General features: G+C 38.3%; 1 protein-coding gene across 2 annotated transcripts; it reads right to left on the bottom strand.

The window, feature by feature from the left end:
- Positions 1-501: 501 nt before the first annotated feature.
- On the bottom strand, positions 502-16,461 carry wnt10a (wingless-type MMTV integration site family, member 10a). 2 transcript variants are annotated; one of them, XM_048193244.1, is made up of 4 exons: positions 15,741-16,461; positions 14,664-14,921; positions 11,935-12,308; positions 502-3,194 (listed from the first exon to the last, which is right to left on the bottom strand). In XM_048193244.1, exons 2-4 carry the CDS (start codon positions 14,812-14,814, stop codon positions 2,727-2,729), a joined length of 993 nt encoding a protein of 330 aa, XP_048049201.1. In that variant the 5' UTR covers positions 14,815-14,921; positions 15,741-16,461; the 3' UTR covers positions 502-2,726. The 2 variants fall into 2 exon arrangements, with proteins under 2 accessions (XP_048049201.1, XP_048049200.1); XM_048193243.1 differs by having other exon boundaries at positions 14,664-14,926; positions 15,741-16,456.
- Positions 16,462-20,816: the final 4,355 nt, after the last annotated feature.

Genomic DNA, 20,816 nt, shown 5'->3' with positions numbered 1-20,816 from the left:
CAGTTTACAATGGAAAAATAGTTTACTTTTGCCAGAGAACAGAAAAAAAAAAAATCCAGCTTTCCAGAAATTAAAAGATATATGCGTGATACAATATATTGGTCTGCATGATGCTGACTAACATATCAGTCCTGTGTATTGTGTGCTTTTCTTTCTTCCTGCTGCACATGCAAAACAGGTGAATGTGAAAGCTGGTATGCAGGAATGTCTACATCACTCTTCAACCTCTTCTATAATTAAGTTCTTTATTGTTTTACAAATATTAAGTTATCCACAAAATAAAATAACTTATATATTCAAACTTAAAAAATTATACCATTTAAAATTATACCATTTAAAATAAAAATGCATATTATCGCGTTTACCCCGCACAGTATTTCATGTCAGTCATTTCTCCAGGATAATTGTTCTAAATGTGCAAACAATCAAATTGAATTAAACGTTAACCAGAACTCAGTTAACTGACAACTCAAAATTCAACTGACTCAATATTTTTTTTTGACAAATGCATTTTGATGTTTGGCATATATTTTAACATGAGAAAAATCACACAAATAAATAAATACAACAACAAAGCAAAACAGAAGAACAGAACAAAAATTGGAAGACTAAAATAAACAAAAAAGGAATGATTCTTCTTTCACTTTGGGACAAATTTTAAAATTACTAAATGAAAAGGTTGGTTGGAGTTCCCTTTGAAAAGCATTGCGTAATTATGAGTAGTTATGTTTTTTGTTTTTTTTCATCAGAAAGATGATTTAGATGGGCAAAAGTGTTCAAAAGCTTATTCTATGCTTAGTTATTATTGATCGAAACATCAGAAACATCATGATTCAATGACAAAAATCTGAAACTTACAGGTTTCTTACACTGGCCATGAACAGTTATTTTCATAAAATATCCAGTGATATTTTACTACTTTATATAAGACATTATGAGACAATGAACAATCTGAAAAGAGAATAAAACAGCTCTGAATGTTGAATATCATGTTTGAACAGTTGTGTTACTGAAGAATAAGCTGGCAGAAATATATATATATATATATATATATATATATATATATATATATATATATATATATATTATTATTATTATTTATATAAAGTTTGGTGAGTTCAGGGGGCCTATAGCTACCACATTATGGGTGTGGTGATCAGGATGTGATTATACATTTGTCTAAATATCTACTGACTGACATTAAAAGCTCTGGTGAATATGTTCCTGTTACAGTGAACAGAGGCACAGCCAACAGTTTGCAGGGAAACGTCATACACACAAGCATCTGTAGAGGTCCAGCTTCTTCCATACATTTAGACTCCTCAGATCCTTTTTATGATGTGTTTTTCGTGCCTTTGTCCATAACAAATGTCCATATCCATGTAACAGTGTTGTCCTTTCTACTGGTCTCCAGGATTGATCCACAGCTTGCACATGAGTGCAATCCATTCATCTGACTGTGCTTAAAAAGTGTCACTTGACAAGGCAAACAAGCCTTTTAAGACCAGTCTACACTTTTACCAGCATCAAAGTGGTTATATGTACAATCACTGGAAATTTAAACAGACATGCTGGCCTTTTGGATTGATATTATCTGGTATATGATACCGTTTTTATACTCAGAGTTTATTTCTTAAACTCTTCTGACAAATGGCTCTGTGCAAAGGTATATTAAACATCATGGATGTACTAACTATACACACACAGTCCTAGGCAAAAAAATGGGCCAGGCCCAAAATGGCTAAATACTAAGCTTTTAATTGTCTTAACCACAAATGATTGGTCAGGAAATTAGTAAAAATTTAAGCAAATGCACTACGTAAAAGGCCATTGCTGTCTCAGAAAAACATCAAAGACAGAATCATGTTTTTGGCAGAATATGGGAAGTTGTGTGTGGAGTGAAGAATCACAATGAAACACAAGTTGCATGGTGATGCTCCAGAGACAATCAGATGTTATTTTACAACAAGACAATAGTCCTGCCCAAATTGCAAAGATAACTAAGAATTGATTTGAGGAAAAAGTCCATCAGATTCATGTTTTGGCCTGGTCAGAGTCCCGATTTGAACCCTATAGCGAATATTTTTTCTCACATTAAACTCAAATGAACTGGGAGACATTTTTTTGAAGCCATTAACATTGAGTGGAACAACTCTTCTTCCTCTAAAAAAGTTGGGGAAGGCTATTCTGTGCTAAGTTACCAGTGATTTATGAATAAAAAGGTTAAGACCATTAAAAGACCACTAAATACTTCACCTTTTTTGGCTTGGCTTGTTTTTTTTTTCCCCTCAGGAGTGTATATATATAATATATATGTTTCTCTTCTTTAAGTACCGGAATCCCATGCGGCTGCTTGGTGCTATATTACAGGACTACAAGCCATTTTTTCTTTGAAAACCGAAATAAAACGAACACAACGCCGTGTCGATGAGTGCTCTGTTGGCAATATACTCCACAATATATTCATATTCTTAATTTATTTAAATTAAAAATACTTTCTGAAATTATATGCAGTGCAAGTCCAAAATCAGTCTGAAATCTTGTGCTTGGACCCATGCAGTGTGCAAACATGTGCACACTTCTCTAGCACTCAATTCATCTCAGTCTGCTTTTGTGCTTTCCATTCGAATCATGGAAATGGCAGTCCATTGCAAAAGGGAGAGATTTCTTAGTCTTTCCCTATGTTTAATGTCTGTTTTTGTACATTTAGTAGATGATTGCTCATTTCATTTGCAGACGCTGACCCACTCTGTTATCCTGCACTCCTCGCACACCACGTAACAGCACCAGTGGAACTTGCAATTGCAGCGTTCGCTGCGAGTCTGCTGTAAGATGTTGTGCCCCCGTCCACAGCACAAGCTCTCACAGTTGTCCATGCCCTGGCTGGTCTTGTTACAGATCCGGCCCTGCGTCCCAGCGGAGTCCGAGCCGGGGTCCCTCTCGCAGAAATCCGGAGACTTCTCAAAGTAGACCAGATCGTTGACGTTGGCTCTTCGTCGGTGCGTGGGGTGGGCGTGCTCCACCTGACCCGTGTTTCTGTTGTGGGCTTTGATTAGCGTGGCGATGTTGAAGCGTTCTTTCAGCAGCGAGCCCACCGTTCTGAACTCTGGAGTCACCTGCCAGCAGGTCTTGAGCTGACAGCTTCCTGATGTACCGTGGCATTTGCATTTCCTCCTCATGTGGTCCACCACAACCTGCAACAGACGAGGAAGCGTTAATATCTGGAAACCGCAGCGCATCTGGACCATAGCTGGCAATCTAGACCTTGCAATGCTTTGACTAAAGCTGCAAAATTTGTGAAAAATGATCTGAACTTAGTTCTTATTAGATGAATCACTGATTTGTGATGAATGGAAAATTATACTCAAGATATATGAATAGATGGGTCAATGACACATAAGAGTGTCTACAGTAAGAAAGTTTTTTAATGCAGTTAAAAAGTATTTTTTTTTATCTTTATTTTGCTTTTCATAACATTGTTAATGGACAATATTTCTAAAATATAATGATAAAAGATTATGCAAAAAGTTTTAAACTTTACTTATTATAAACTTTAAACCTTGGTGTTTTTGACTTTAAGCCACTCCAAAAAAATATCTAAATAAATTTTAATTCAGAAATTAAAATCATGCTCATAAAAGAGGTGTATTCAAGTCATTATACAGTATGTATGAGTTGTATTTTTATGTATTTTCGAACAAAAAATGATAGTGATGTTATTGTTATTAACAGATTTATTCAGTCTCGTATTACTAATGAACATTTCTGTGTGGTTATGAGTTCCACTACATGACATGTCAGAGACTGGTTGGAGATGAGGATGCCCTACTCACAAGTTCAGACCTCCCATTCTCTCAACAATGCATTCATCTGTCATCCCTGGCTATAAACTTTTAGATCCAATTACTAAGAGGAAGAGGGGCCACCCTCACTACTGACAGATGCCCCAGCACCCACCCATATCAACAACACAAGCACAAACATTAAGGCTTAGCAATCCCACATTTCACACTGTCTCAGGCTTTCTAGCGCTCAGCGTGGGACAAAACACAGTTTGAACATCTTTAGAGATAAGTCGAGTTTTGTCTGTCAAAACTCAATGGATTAGGTTTCCCTGTACAATATAAAGCTGTGCTATTTCATGTCACTCAGCCATGGTTTGTGTTTTTTTTTTTTTCTTCTGTCTTCCTCTTCCTATGAAGTGGCGTCATGATTCAGAACATATATAGGTTTTTTTTCCCCCCTTCATTTTATGAAATGACTCAAAACAACTTTTCAATCCTCCAGGGCCACAGTTTTCTAAAAACGTATGTTCTGATAAACGGCAGACATCTGTTGCCATTCACCTCAAGTCGCAGGTCCATTTAGCAGTTGTCAAAAGCAGACATCTCCCATCCCTGAAGATCGTGAATTCTCCAGGCTATGCGGTTTGCATGCCGGTGGTTTCTATTTCAAGCTCTTAGCCACCATAGGTGCGCATGCAAATGGAGCTGGTCTGTTTTATATGAATGGGCACAAACAGTAGAGAGACAGATATGAAACAGATATCACACCCTTATTGAGGCCAAAGATAACAACCATCAATCACAACAATACACCCACAATGGCAAATCAGGTACTATAAAACCTGTTTTCACTCAACATAGATACAAAAATTTTAGGCTGATTTCACTATGTCTGAGGTAAACATCCCAATGGTACTTAAATTAACCCTTAGTGATGGGGAAAACGAGGATTAACCCTTTCCGGCACCAGCATTTTCATGGACGGGATCATTTCGAGCGACCGCAGCCTTGCAAAAGGAAGCCAAATCAGTCCCCTGAGGGCCGATGCAATTCGGGTACAGACAAATAAGGATATTCAAATCCTTTCGCTTTGAGTGCTGAGGACCTGATGGAAATTAAATGTCTCACCTCCAGCAGTTAGGAAGTGAACCTGCCTGCTCTTGCCATGTACGGCCCATGGTGAGGCAGCTATAGGGAAGGGATGGAAGATCGCAGGGTCTGATTGCTCTTCTTCCTCCTCAGCCTGGACGAGGCACCTAAGGGCAGGAGTGGCGTGGGTGCGCGGCAGTGGAGGAAGCAAGGAAGAGACAGGAAGTGCTCTTGGAAGCTGCCGCCCTGCTTAAGTGACAACAGGATAATCTATGTGGAGAGGTGGAGCATCTGAGTGAAGCCTGGCAGGCCGTCTAGCCCGAGGAGCTACAGATGAAGTGCAGGAAGCGTAGCTCATTCCTCTGTCTGCCATGAACAGATTAACATCCTTAAAGCGAAGCCTGTCAAGCCTCTGCATTGCCCTGCTGGCACAGAATGAGACTTGTGAAACAATGGGCTTTATTGGCAGATTCGTTTTATTCGCTGTATCCTACAGTTTCTATAGGGATAGAGGGCTTTATAAGCAAAGGAACGTACATTTACAGTTTCATTTACAGGCATATTTCAACCTTGAAAAAAGCAAATCTTTCGGTCTGACACGTCTTTGGCAAGAGCAGATGTGCAGTGGAAGAAGAGTTGCAGTTATTCATCAGGATTTGATGTGTACAGCAACATGTGCTGCTCCAAAAGCTACAGTAACACAGCAGAAGCCACTATAAATGGATCTGCAAGCAAAACATATTAGGGCCTATAAATTTGCACATTTTCTTTTCCGACATGCAGTGGATGTGGATGTTTTGAAGGGTGTGCTGTAATTTCATTGGTGCAGAGCAAATTGAAAGCCACATCTGGGCCACTTTAATTGAAGAAAAAGTGAGACAGGCTCGCCCATAAACTGGCACCAGACTGAGATCAAGTAAAACACATTGGTAGCACATTTGGACCACAGGCAGTATACAGCAAAACAGTTGTAAATGTACAACCCCTCAAGTCAGATGATTTTCCCTTCACACTAAATCAACAATATAAAACTAATATTTAAATAAAGCAGCTTTTTACATGTACATTCAATAATTGGGGATCAATCAAACAAATATTGATACTAATTAGCCATTAATACAACTGAAGTCCTTCAAGAATACTATTAAAAACAACTGAAACAGCATTTGCAACACATTTGGCTTTCCGGATGTGCTATATTTCTGAGTGGGACTATTTTCTCCATTCGGATTTCATTTGGGTGATATTATACTGATATTCAATGATATTATTGGTTAGAATTACTTTCTCTGCAATGCAATGTAATTCGATTTTAATGAAAGAAAAATTGATACTTTTTAAGAAAAACTAGTTTGTCTTTTACAATTTTCCATTACAGAGTTTCCATATGGAAACATTTACCCAAAATTTACCCCCCAAAAAGCTTTTTTTCAACATGACACGTATCAAGGACAAACGCCCCTTGTCTTATTGTGCACAATTCATTATCATTGTGTTATTCATGCATTTAAATAAATGCACATCTAAATAAATGTTTAATTAATTAACTGCAGTATGCAACTAACAATTCCACTATGGTACGGAATTGCCATATGGCAACATGGCTTCCTTTCTAATAAAAAGTTTCCACATAACATTGCTCATATTCCTTCAATTTACTGTAAAACTATTCCAGATAAAGTTGATCTGTGAACAAAAGCATCTATGTAACATATCATTAATCCAGAAATCCAGATGTAGAAGAAATGTACAGAGAACAGCACAGTTTGAGGAGCACTGCAACAAGCACCCCATGTCTGGATGACCACAGGAAAAGCTGTAGAGAAAATGACATGCATTGTGCAATTTCTTATAATTCTTTTCTGAATAGTGAGAATGCGAAGGAATGTTTTGCCATTAAATTGTAAATTGGGTCACTTTTCATTTTGTGATGTCTTTAACACTCACAACAGCAACATTAATGTCTAAAATATTTGTATGCCAATCCAAAAAGCATCATCACAGTCAGAGGTGATTATTTGTGGAGCACTTTCCTGTTCAGGGTGCTGCAGTCGCAGTAAGACACTGTTAGGTATAAACTGGATAGTCCACTTAAGATCTAGGACAAAATGATGACAGGGTGCCCGACAACATGATCCTCCATCTAATGGCTCTTGATGAATTGCTGAATGAGAATTGCTCGGTTCCTTTGATGTTCCAGAGGAGGCGTTCCACCAAAACCTCAATGTCCTGACACACATCTTCATTAAAGTCTCGGATAGATGCGTGACCAGACTGTGATGTATTTCTTCAGTTAAACGTGTTTATATTTAAATCATGTGTGGTGTATATAGCAAAGAAATGTAGAGGAAATGTCACTAATACTTCTAGGTCAAAACACTGTCCTTCTAAACTGTGTTTCTGTACCGTCTCCTGCCCTTTGCTTGCTTCGCTCTAAAAGTAGAAACTTTGCCTGGCTTTCCAACCGGTCTTCATTGAGTGGAAGGAGCTCCAATGAAAACATGCAAAAAATAATTTACAACCCCACTAGACGTTGCCATGTAATCGGCAACTACTGCAAACATAAAAACATGCCCTGTTCTTTTCGACCCGCCGGTCCACATGATGTTGCCAGAAGCAGTGAATGGCAAATACTAAAACAATACAATTAAATTGATTCTCTTCATGCAGTTTCCTTTTTTCTCTCTCTCTCTCTCTCTCTCTTTGTGTTGCCCTGGCCAGTGACAGACTGTTTAAAAGTTGTATTTGGGGAAGGAAGGGCGAATGTCTTTCTACTTCCCGCTGTGTTTGATGTCTAAAATCTTTTGCTAGCTTTAAACATCTGTTTCCAAATAGCCAGCAGCCACTAATTAGAGCTTTTAACAAGACTGAACGTCGTGAGAACCAGAGGGTGGGCATGAGGCGACATGTACATCCCAGTAAAGTCACTACATTCCTCGACAAGCGACTACCTTTCCCGGGGAGAGAGGTTGGGGAATATTGGGTCGCAAACCTTGCAAATAAAAATGGGACCCCTACATCACATCACCCATCTCCCAAAAGTATGGGACCCAATTGCCAAAGACAATGGGATAAGCATAAAAAAAAAACATCATGAATTTTGAGATCACATTTCTTTTATCAAGAATATCAGTATAATTAAAGTCAGAAGATGAAGGATTTCTGATTTTTCTTTTTCATCTTTCTGACACTGACTTGATAAAACCTGCCAACAGTAACATATTTCGGTAGCAGCAAAGTTTCTTGTCTTTTTTTTTCTGACAATCAGGTTCGGATGCCAAATAGGCTTACTGGCAGAAGCAGAAGAAATATTCCTGAGCAATGGCGTCTCTCTGTACATCACACCCTCGCTGGCAGCTTGATCAAACACCACACCTCCTAAATGAGCTTCTCAGACAGAAATCCTGAACTTCCAGCATCCTTTATAGATCATCCAATGTAAATAACAATTATTCAGTTTAGAAACTGATAACAATAAAGATCCTTTGATGTGTCGTCTCTTAAGTCCGCAAATGGGTGGCTTTTGCCAATGAACTAATGAGCCAATGATCATAATAATTACAATAATAAATCATGAAACTGTGACAGAATTCATCAATAACAAAGACTCTAGAAATATCCTAAATTTACACTCTCTAAAACATTGCGTCAAAGTGTATAGAGCGAGACACAAAATTGGACATGAGAATTATCAAGTACTTTAGATGGCGAACACAACTAAAAATACAAATCAAGGTTCATTATTGGCATTTATGGTTCCATGAGTAACCTTTAACATTCATGGAACCTTTTCTGGTTCTTTTGAGAATTGTTCACTGAAAGGTTCTTTGAGGAAGTTAAAACAGTTCTTCTGTGGCATCGCTGCAAAAAACCCTGTTTGGAAGCTTTATTTTTAAGAGTGTATCTGTTACTTTATTTGGGACTGACCAAGTATGTTTTGTCTGAATAATCAAGAGAACCAGAAAACTGATGGAACGATACAGAGACAGATTGGAGAAGAGGAAGCAGCAAACAATGAACAATCTGCAACTCTGTCTGTGTGAAACTGCCAGTGATGGCCCATCAGAGCTTATCGTGGTCATTTACAGTACACTTCAGTTCTGTACCGTCCTGATAAAGAGTGACAACAGATTAATCCATGATGATATCTTACCTCCCACATCTAGAACGCACAGCTGATGAGCTGTTGTTTGTTGCAACACCAAAATAAGTTGGACAGTATTAGAGTTACAAGCAATAGTGACGCTCTTAAGATAGTGGTAGGAGCAATAACACATGATAAGAGTTAGGCTTAGTAGAGTACTAGCAATGCCAAGGTCATGGGTTAGATTCCCAGGGAATACATGAACTTGTAAAAATCTGGTTAAGAAAACAACTCTTGAGTGCAGTGTAAGTTGCTATAGATTAAAGTGTCTCAAATGTAAAATGTGACTTTAGAAATAAGAGAAGTGGTTGTTTATAGGGGCTTTAGCACTTGGTAGTTATAGGAACTCAGTTGTAGGAACTAGCCACCAGGGCAGTCCCCCGAGAACTAAAATTACCCCTAGGTCCATTTTCCTGCTGCATTCGCACCTCCAGTAGGAACTCTGAAGTGACGTAAGCCAGTCAACACTGATGTCATTTAAGTGTGGCATTCAACAATGTCAACAACTGGAGGATGGAAGACACCATGATCAGAGCTGTGTTTTTGTTGTGCGTCATGAGTTTCGTGACAACGGAGATGGAATGTAGACATATAAGTTATGCAATTGAAAAGGAGGGCTAAGAGATGAAATCCCTTATAAAATATTATTTTTATATACATTTACAACTGTTTTGATGTATACTGGCTGTGGTTCAGTATACACTGTGCCATCCAATGTGTTTTACTTGATCTCAGCCTGGTGCCACTTTATGGGTGGCCTTTGCAGTCATATATGACACAATGCTTCCCCACCATTGACGGAATTTTCAGACAATTCATGTTTTCACTGTTATATGGTAGGGGGCACTATTAAGCATGTTCTAAAAGAGTACAGAATATCCGGATCTCGAAACAGTGAAGAAGCAGAAACAAGCGACAGAAGCATTGCTTATGCTATGCACATGTAATACAACATGATTAAGCAGCATATAAATCAAAACTGCCTAACGTTACTGAATGAAATGTCGACCCAGGAAGAGGTATAGGACTGTGCAAGCTTTGGGGGTGTTGATGGACTTGACCTACTCCATCTATGTTTTGATCATCGTTCTGAGTCTGATCTGGACGTAATCTTGACAAAAATGTGTTTTTTCTCAGCTTTTTGTTCAAAATGTTGCTTTTTTATGAAACTTACATTCAAGTGTTGATAAAAAAGAATGGATCAAGTTAGATGCTCTGTTCTTTCTTTTGATATAGTGCATATTCAGATATTCATACAACAAAATATTCTGGGATCCTTGAAAGTTTTGTGAAAATTATTAAAAATGCTGGTTGGCAACTTGGCACTGGCAGGGAAATTGCAAAACTTTCAGAATAATGAGTTTTAATATATATTCATTAAATGTATATAGAACTAGAAAAAAATATATAATATATGAACTAGATTTAGATAAAAATATATAATATATGTTCATATATTCCACTTCAAAATTTAACTGTCATTATATAATTCCAACACAATTTTGTCTTGCAACTCTTTTTAGTAAATGTAATAATTAAATAGTTTAGAAACTGGAGACTAAGTCTAACATTTATGAACAACTTTGCAACAACTGCTTGATCAATATGCTTATTCTTAAATGACTGAAGCTAGTTTTGTAGACAAATATATCATTTTCTTTACAGAACTAAAAAAAAAAGAAAAAAAAAGAAAGTATTTGAGATGGATGACTTGGACCGGAGAGTGAAAGGAAAGCAGCAAACAAGTGTTCGGAGACATCTCAGAATGCTCCTCATGAATGTGGTCAGGAAAATATACAGAGTGTGTAAAGCTGTCATCAAAGCAAAGAGTGAATAATCTAAAATTTAGAATGTTTTTGATGTGTTTAACTATTTTAGTCACTGCATAATTCAGTTTGTGTTATTGCATATTTTTGATGACTTTGTGCTCTTATACTACAAGCTGCATGAAATAAATGTTTATGGAGTAAAACAAATGGCATTTTTACTATTGGGGGAGCACTATATTTGTTTTCCTTATGAAACACAAGTAACAAGTAATGACTCAGAAAGGTCATTAGGACCCATCAGTTCTTCACCTCTTCCATGTCCTTTTATTCCTCCCAGTTCTTTTAACTTAACTGTTCTTCAGTGTTGCTAATCTACCTCTTATTATCTAATTAGTCCAACACAGGCAAAGAGACAACACCTCGATCCCTTACATCACACATTGCCACCATGAGGGACTCACTGATCAAAGGCAACACCAGGGAAGGCATATTTTGATAAAGCTTAAATGCCTTTTAAACATTCCCAAATCCAAAGATAACACGTTTCAGAGAAGCACATGTTTGCTTTTGCTCGAGTGGAGTTATTGCTCATTTAAGTGTTTTGCTGTTGGTAGGTGGTTCGGGGGGTGGACGCTGTTGCGTGGAGATCGGAAAAGATTCATGAGTGCACCTAATTGAGCATAGACGGGGCACCAGCTCGTACGTTTACGCACAGGCAGGAGCCCAGGCAAAAAGTTCAACAAACCTCTCTCGATGCCAGGGCCTCGCTTTTTGGAAAAACCAATGATCACACGAGGCGGGGAACGCACAAACAAAAATGTTACGCTTGGCAAAACGGACAGGCATGAAGCTTTCAAGAGCACAGCTGCAACACGAGCGTCCCTTCATGTTTAACTGCCGCTCGGAGAAAAGCTTCTAGGTAGCTTCTAGGTACATCAAAAGGAGGAACTCAACCGCTATTGTCTCCTTTAGTACATGCGACACGGTTATAGTATCTCAGTAGAAAAGAAGCGCTCATCTTTGAACACCGCGTTTTAACGCACCTTAAAAGGGAGCGTAAGTCGATCCCCTTTGCAATCCAACACTGCTGATTCATTCAGGCTTAGTGTCACACATCACACACAGCCAACATAACGCCGTCTCTCACCTGCCTGCCAACTCTGTTGTTATGAAGTCTCATCCGGGAGTGAATGTCTCTGTACGTCTCACGGGAGTCCAGGAACTCCTTGGAGAAGCGTTCCCCGAACTCCACGTTGGGGCTGCAGCCGCCCCACTCCCAGGAGTCCTGGGGGCCGAGAGCGTCGGCGGGAAAGTGTTCCATCACGCCGTGCACCATTCCTTTACCACGGTTGATGGCCTCCAGCTGCAGACGGTTGAGTTTGATCCTGAACGCTTCCTCGTCCCCTCTGCGTTTCTCATCACAGCCGCAGGCCTTCAGTTTGCCCATTGCGCAGGCGTTGGACACGGCGTGCACCACGCCAGCCGCCGCAATAGCATATGCAAATGCACTTTCTCTGAAACCTGCCAAAGAGACAATACAAGGGATTATTCAGGCAAGCCTCGCTCAAATGTTGTCCATCGCCCACTTTGCCATTTGTTCTCTCCGTGCTTTGGGGAGGAGATCGCTATCATATTCGGCAGGAGAAACCGCAAGAGCCCTGATGCTTGACAGCAGTACCAGTATATTCCTCCACACAACAAGCAACAGAAAGACCTCACAGGACAAAGCACAACAAATCTAATGAACGCTGTGCAGCGCTTAAGTATCCAAAGCATGCACATGCAGGAACAATGGAGAAGGTGTGGAGGGCTCTGGTTAGTGCGGCTAAGCACAGACATGCTCATCTGTACACAGGCTCTGCACTGAGCTCAAAAACGTGGCTGCAATTAACCTGGCTACTGTTAGCAGCCGTTTGATCTGCACTAATCACATGCCGCTCATCTGGATTTCAGCTCTCATCCACCACGCTCTTTATTAGAACTGAAGCGCGGCAGACTTTAAGGCTTTCCGACAAGATTTAAGAAATTCCTCAGCAAATACATTCGAACACATGAGAGCCACATGTAGCAGTAGCATGTTTTGTTGTTGTCCTTGTATAAGAATATTTAATTACAGTGTGTTTTTTTTCTCTCTCCAGTGTTTCCAGAGTAAAGAAGATGCCTCACCAGAGGTTCCTGCGTGTGCTATAGGCTTGTTGAACGCTAATGGTCTCAAACAATAATAAACGGAGGTCTCATAAAAGCAGGCTCTCCTGAATCACTTTCAGGGACAGATGGGGAATTAAAGAAGGCCATGCTCAGAAACATGAAAGAGCCCACTAAAGGCTAAATAGTTTATAGTTCCTTCTGCCTGCTAAAATCAAAGGGCACTTCTTCAGTATGTAAAAGACTCTCTTAAGTATACATATAAAATTCTTGTTTTAACTGTTAAATCACGCACACACACACACACACACACACACACACACACAAGAAATGATCTGATCTGAAAGAATATTTATATATGTATATATATATATATATATATGAAATGAAAATATAAAAAGTGAAAGACATTTTTAGTTTTTATTTAAATAATTTAAAAAAAAGGAAAGCGAGACTTAATCAGTCTGATTAATTTCAAAGATTTGAAAGAAACTCAACTGAAGACTGCTTACTGTATGTGTCAACCAAAATTACAAAAATATTAAAGCTTATTACTTGTCTGCAGAATGTCTGCATTCATATGCATTTGCATGACCACAAGACCTTTGGTTTATGATCCTTCAAGAGAAACAGAAATTTCCAAGTTTGAACAGGTTTTAAACTGGCCATGACCCCATGTCTACCACTTAAAAAGCGTGTTTAATGCAGATTGGGGCTTGTCCTATTAGGCCTGTGAATGCAGCCTCGCCTCACCTCCATGTCCTGTTTTGTCCATCTTTGGCGATTACAAATGACTAATGAGCCTTTAAGACTAAAATCAGGTGTGAAACAGTCAGTGTCAGGAATTCGCTGTGTTTTCCAAAAACGCTTGCTGATGGCAGAGCTGCCCTCGGGGCTCAAAGCAAAGATCTGAGATAGCTGAATGATGTTCAATTGATCATTTCAAAACACACAGGAACTCACACCTATTAACCCACCCACCCACAGTGACATACACACTCACGCAGAGGAGACCTGCATGCTGAAATACACACAAACACGACACCAGCCGGTGCTTTTTTTCTCTCCGTGCAATCCTCTCATGATTCTATGGGGGGCAAACGGCACTTAGGCGCAGCCAGAAGACACGGACATGGAAATGCTGTTTTAGATTTCCTTCCAAGCCAATGAAAGACCTGGAACAAATCAATCTAACAAATAATTTAAAGTGAGAGGCATGCCCGGCTGCGCTGATGGTGGAGGAAGTGGGAAAATGAATTAAAGATTGAAGGAAACTGTCACTTTGGGTTACAGAAACTAACTAAACAGGTTTATGCTTTTGCCACTGAGGGTTGGGAAAATGCTGAAAGCAAATTCACAGCACTTGCACCGGCACAGAGTAAAAGCATTAGCTGGCCAGGGAAGCCCCCTTGCAGGATATTTACATTCACTTTTTACATGATATATGTCTATGGCTGATAGAGCTTTCCTACTATCACACATTTATGTGTTTGTAATATACAAACTTGGATTTATTTACCAGTATGGGTCAGTTTCTAGCTTACCAAACCAGTTTGGATGCAATTACTTAATTGAGTACGAATACCATCATTAATTCTGTTTTTGTACGTCTACACCTTGACCCCAAGAAAAGACCAAACCGAAACCAGATTTTCCAAAAACTTCACCTGAAATGTTCACCAATTGAAAAGTCACTGTTTCAACATAGTTTAGATACATTTTGTTGCTTACCCCTGCTGAAGACAACACTCTCATAGGGGATCTTGTTCCTGGTCTCCAGACTTGAGCAGTTCCAGCGATGTCCTCTGAACTGATGCTGGCACTCATGGATGGCGATCTGAATGCCCTGTATGGCAGAGGCCGTCACATCTGGATGTCTCATACACACGTCCAGCTGTTTCTTTGTCAGGCCGGGCAGGGTCAAACACACCGTGTTGGCATTGAGAATGGGGTCAAAGGGGATCTTTAGTCCCAGGATTTCATTTGAGTCTGCCCTAGAAGAGAGAATGAAACCTTATCGAGTATCCAAATACATCTGCACAAAAATATGCTTAAAGAGGTAATAAATACTCTGAGTTCTTTTGCATTGTTTATGATATAAAAAGATCCCATGTGTCATACAAAACTGCTGTGTCACACATTAGAGTGACACTGAGCCACTGAGGAGCCCAATGATCATGACTAATACAAAATACGCCATGTGCCGGAAATAGATACTACATACATGCAGACAAGATGGAATCAAAAGGGGTTGATTTGATATAATTACACAAGAGTTTACTTGTCCAATATCAGATGCAATAACAGTACATTAAATAAAAGTTATGTGAAACTATATCTACTAATGTGCGTATAACTACTGCAATGCAAACTACCAGTACAATATAATAATATTAAAGGGAAATGCAAACAAAGTGACTAGTAAACTGCAAAGAAGCTATTGCATAACTGGGCTCACTGATATGAAATGAAACTCTCATGAAGACATTATTTATTAGCAAAATATTCAAATCTGTCAATCAAAACTGAATCAAATAGCCTACCTCAGCACTTTATGACACTTCCAAATACTTTAGTTGCATTATAAAAGAGTAAAAACTTTACTTTTCTCAAAGATGTTATAAACAAAACTTTAAAAACATCTTACTGCACGTAAAAACAGAATAGCATGCCAATTTATTTAGTGTAAGCTATGTTTATGATTAAACGTTTTCAGTAAATAGACCTAGACAATGTCAACAGATATTCACGTGCAGAAACGAATAAAATGGTTTCAATTTTAAACGAAACAACTAAGCAAGTCCTTACCTTTGAACTAAAAGCGACGCTAAAGCCAAAGAACAGAAGAGTCGAAATAAAAAGTAATCCATGCTGCAGCTGCTGCTCTTCTGCAAAACTCTCTCACAACAACTCTTCTGCCTGAGGAGAAGATCCGTCCAACACGCGCACAGCTTTCCAGCGATCAGCTTCAGATCGTCCAAATCTGACGAAAAATAAAATGATGCTGGAGAGTGCCAAGCGATGTCGTGCTACCTCATTCATGAAATCACTTTACAACTTTTCTGCTGGTGCTTTCTGTTTAAAGAATGAATGAATGAGCATGTGAGCCGACGCTGTGAGGATCCGCTGAGATATCATCTGACAAGACACTCATGTATATACATCAGTACTCAGACTGAGCAATCTACTGTCTTCAGGACTTCTGATGTTTGCCTTATCTTGATGGCACTCAGACTACTCCACTTAACTCTCTGCCAGCCCACCTCTACGTCAGCACACACACACACACACACTCACACACACAGCACACTGCCGTAGAGGACAAGTGCCTCATTAGACAAATCCAGATTGAACCGATAAACAGGGAAGTTTAGGACCCATTGAGATGTGAGGGATTGGTCGGGGACAGATAGAGAATGATAACGAGGTACTTTCATGCTGTTGTGAATATGGATAAAAATCAATGTTGTCTTTATTCAGTTGAAGGATTTAATTGAGATATATATATATATATGACAGACACTATATTAGTTCAGTGCTTTAACTAATGTTAACAAGATTTTAATAATGTATTAGTAAATGTTGAAATTAACATTAACAAAGATTAATAAATGCTGTAAAAGAGCAGTTCATTATTAGTTCATGTAAACTAATGTGGTTAACTAATGAACCTTATTGTAAAGTGTTTCCGAATAAAAAGAGTCAGGCATGGATAAATATATCAGACGAGCATATATCTATACTGAAATGGTCTATATTTGAATATGGATAAAAGTGAATGTGGTCTTTATTCAATTGAAGGATTTAATTGAAATATATGACAAACATAAAGACAGAATAAGAACAGCAGGAAGGGATAAACGTATCAGACAAGCATAAATGGTCTATATTTGAATATGGATAAAAATGAATGTGGTCTTTATTCAATTGAAGGAGTCAAAAATTCTTTACACAAATGTTTTTCTTTAGCAGTGTTTTGTCTGTTTTGATTAAAAAAACTGACTCTGACCTCTTATAGTTAAATAAATAAATAGTATTTAATATATAGTATTTAATTAGTAATAGTATTTAATATTTATAATTCAGACTTCTGTCCTGTAAAATAAAATTTCATTCTCATATTTTTCTATACATGTAAACAAGTCAGGGAGATTTAAAACTTGTTTAGCACAAGGGTATTTTTCATAAATATCAGATTCATGAGCTGTCACAAATGTTTTACATTTATAAAATGTATCCATTACCTTTTAAATTTATTTACCTGTTTTATGAATTGTTTTGTGTTCCATAACTGTTTTGCTAAGCTGTTGGGGCATGTTGTCACAGAAGGTCAACCATGTGTTTAGTGAACTCTGTGAAATAAAGGTGAGAATAGCCTCTTTTTTTTTAAAAGGCAATTAAAGTTTTTACTAAATTATTACATGATGAAAAATGTAGATTTTATTCCTAAATTTCTTTTAAAATGTATATTTTCACAGAGAATAGAGTCTTAATAAATGAAAATACATTGTTGATCTAATTTCTTTAAACTTACTACTAGTCCTAAAGACTCTCTCTTGGTGTTTATGTTACCTGGAAACGCAATTATGAACACTGAATTTATAGTAACCCCATGACAAATGCAAAATACAACCACATCTTACATGCTGAGAAAAGAGCCAAAAGCCCATTAAAGCTGAAACCTTCCCGCAGCTTTTGTAATGTTTGAATTCCATATGCTTCTTTGTAATTCTTCATTTCAAGACTTAAATGAAGAGTGTGTGCATAGTGGTATCAATAAAGCGAACCACAGAAAGTTACTTCAATGTGGCAGGGAGGTTTTAGTCACAGTGAAGTCACAAGGAGGGAGTCGGTACGGTTTAAAGCTTCAGTCTTGAGTGAGGGTAAACAGCCCCCGCTGACTTCAAATGAATTGATAATCATCTCTGTCTTCAATTAGGCACCATCTCAGTTCAGTTTTTTATAGCTGTAGTTCATGACAAGTTAAAAACATTACAATGGACACATTCCACTCTCAAATGGTTACCAGTAAGATGTCGCAACTTTCGGAAAAACAAGATCCTGCTTCCATCTGGTGTGGATCCTTGCCAAGAGATCTGCGGTCAAGAATTTACACATGCTGATTTTAATTGTGTCCTAGTGTCAACTGGGGAACCCCTTTCTCTATGATCTTTTTAATTGCAGAGCATTAAGGTAATTTAGTAACGACATTTATCCACGGCCGAACAACACATCTTCTGATCATGAGTTAAATGGCTGAGAAAAACATAATTTGGTAAAAAGGCAAAATCATTACAGTAATTTTACATTGATTAATTGCATAATGATTTCTGTCTTGTGATGTAATGACTCATATGAGTAAAAAGGAGTTTTGTTCATTGATTGTAGCGATTACCAGGAGAGCCCCAAGGCAAAAGATAATTCTGAATTGGAATTTCCCACAATAAAGAGGTGTGCTAAGAGTTGCGTGCACTTTTCCTTGGCGAAATGGCATTGTACATGGTGATAGCTCTTGTCCTTGTCCAAATGGTCCCACCAGGGACATTTGAATTATTCACAGTCTGTTAGGTTTCAGAACTTCTCCAAGAAAGTCTTCACGGTTGATTCAGTATATGAAATGTCACAAAAATGAAGGAAGAGAAGTAAAATACAGTATGTAGCATGTAGCTTTTTTTTTTTTAACTTCTGAACTGATTCACGCTTTATTTACCCAATTATGCTCATTTTAAGAAGGGACCAGCAGGTTAAACAATTCCCAGTCTTCCTTTAATAAGCATTTCCTACTTTCATGAGTGGGCAAAAGATGTGACGCTACAGGAGAAACAGAACAGAGGGTAAAAAGATCAACACTGCAATTACTGGGGCTCCCGCAGGACATCTCACTAAGAAGGTTTTTAAAAGAATTAGAAAGTTCAAACCCCCTGCTGTGGAGCAATGACACATCTGTGGAGAAATGAGTTCTTGCAGAGGAACCTTTCCTTTTTTTCAGGGGAGAATAAAGATGAGTACTAAGCTTTGGTTTTTCCCACAGGAATATTTGTCTCTTTTTTTCGTAGCTAAGCCATTAGAGCATGATGGGAAAAGGATTTTTTGATTGGTCTAATGGTGTAGGTATTGGCTCCTACGACACAGAAAGAGAGGAGACTCAAAGAATAGAGGAAAATAAGCATTGTGCTCTACAGCGCAGCGTGCGGAGCTCCCAAGAACCGTCTGATCTGCTTGTTGATACGGGATGGGAATGGTTGTAATCAATTAAAAGTTCATTGTGTTGGAGCAAAACATTTGGGGGGTAGAGAAGTTTTGTTATTGACTTTCTTAGCAACCCAAACAAAGAGTGTCTTGTGCTGTTTAAGAGATGTCTTAAATTGGCCGCAAAAGATCTTTATAGGCCATGGAATGATGCGGTCTGTTTTGATCAGTCACATCGTTTGTGTAATTGTTCACAGTGTGGTATTAGCGGTTATTTATAATGTATACTAGTTGTTGGACTTAATAACAGGAAGTTTCTTTTTGAATGGAAATCTGTAAATAAGACACTTAAAGGGTTAGTTCACACAAAAATGAAAATTCTGTCATTAATTACTCACCCTCATGTTGTTCCACACTCGTAAGACCTTTGTTCATCTTCGGAACACAAATTAAGATATTTGATGAAATCCGAGAGCTTTTTGACTCCTCAATTTAACAACCACTTTCAAGGTCCAGAAAGGTATTAAAGACATTGTTAAAATGGTCGACGTGACCGCAGTGATTCAACCTTAATGTTATGAAGAGAATACCAGAATATGACCAGAATACTTTTTGTGCGCAAAAACGAAACAAAAATAACAACTTTATTCAACAATATGGGGCTTCCAGGTTCTACATCAGAACGCTGACTCATTATTGGCCGGCTCCTGCGTCAGCATCGTGCTGCTCACGTGATCAGCTTCGGCCAATACTGAGCCAGCATTCTGACATACAACCTGGAAGTGCTGAACGTAAACATAATGAAATCAATACCATTAAATTCATTCTACTTTTTTATTTTATTTTAAAATCTTGATTAGGAATAAAACATCAAGATAAAGCATGAAAAACAATGCAAAATCATCTGTTTATACATTGTACACTAATTGATGCCTGAACATGCCAAACTGGCCAAGTAGACATGATATCTAAAGCTCCCCCTACTGGCCACAGCCATCACCTTATTCTTCTATAAAAGCACTGATGCTTGGTTTGTGTATCGCAACAAATTTCCAATGGTACTTATATTCAGAGATTCCTGCCTTTAGGTACTTGCCCAGCTGCTGAGTTGGCTAAGCCATAGCTATTGAAAAACAGCAGAGCGTTGCTTGTTTTCTTTACCGCTTGAGTTACTGCTCGCTATCACTAATTGAGCAGAATTACACCCGTTTGCTTGCTTTTCTTGGTACTGTGAAAATGTTTGGGTTATTGCGGCAGATGATATGACTGTAAAGGTATGTGAAGCAGGAGAATGTATTAGAGATAAGAACATCTTTTGCCATTTCAAAGAAGCAGTCTCAGGTGGATGGCAGTGTGCCACAATTTAGTATATAGGCTACTATAGCATTCTTGTGTGTGTGTGTATATATATATATATATATATATATATATATATATATATATATATTGTAGGCCTACAGATGACAACGTTATCAAGACTATCTCCATTCATACGGATCGGCGAAAATAACTAAAAACGCTGTATTATGCCAGACAATTAGTTGCCAATGTCACTTTGTAAAGAAAGATTAGGCTACGTGCCTGAGCATACGCATTCTTATACAAAGCACTCCCACCAAACGCACATGCCTATCCACCTTATTTTTATAGTTTACTGCACTTTGATATTCTTCATTATTTCCCTATAATGGCTAA

This window comes from Megalobrama amblycephala, linkage group LG6 (assembly GCF_018812025.1).
Source record: "Megalobrama amblycephala isolate DHTTF-2021 linkage group LG6, ASM1881202v1, whole genome shotgun sequence".
Taxonomy (NCBI): Eukaryota; Metazoa; Chordata; class Actinopteri; order Cypriniformes; family Xenocyprididae; genus Megalobrama; species Megalobrama amblycephala.
Note: the sequence above shows the minus strand (reverse complement) of the source record. Positions and strands in the feature narration are given on the sequence as shown.

Coding starts and splice junctions, on each gene's coding strand:
- wnt10a (XM_048193243.1), bottom strand. CDS start 15,802: ATGGATTACTTTTTATTTCGACTCTTCTGTTCTTTGGCTTTAGCGTCG. Junction 14,927..15,740: donor GCGTCGCTTTTAGTTCAAAG/GTAAGGACTTGC, acceptor TCTCTCTTCTAG/GGCAGACTCAAATGAAATCC. Junction 3,195..11,934: donor ACAACAGAGTTGGCAGGCAG/GTGAGAGACGGC, acceptor CGTCTGTTGCAG/GTTGTGGTGGACCACATGAG.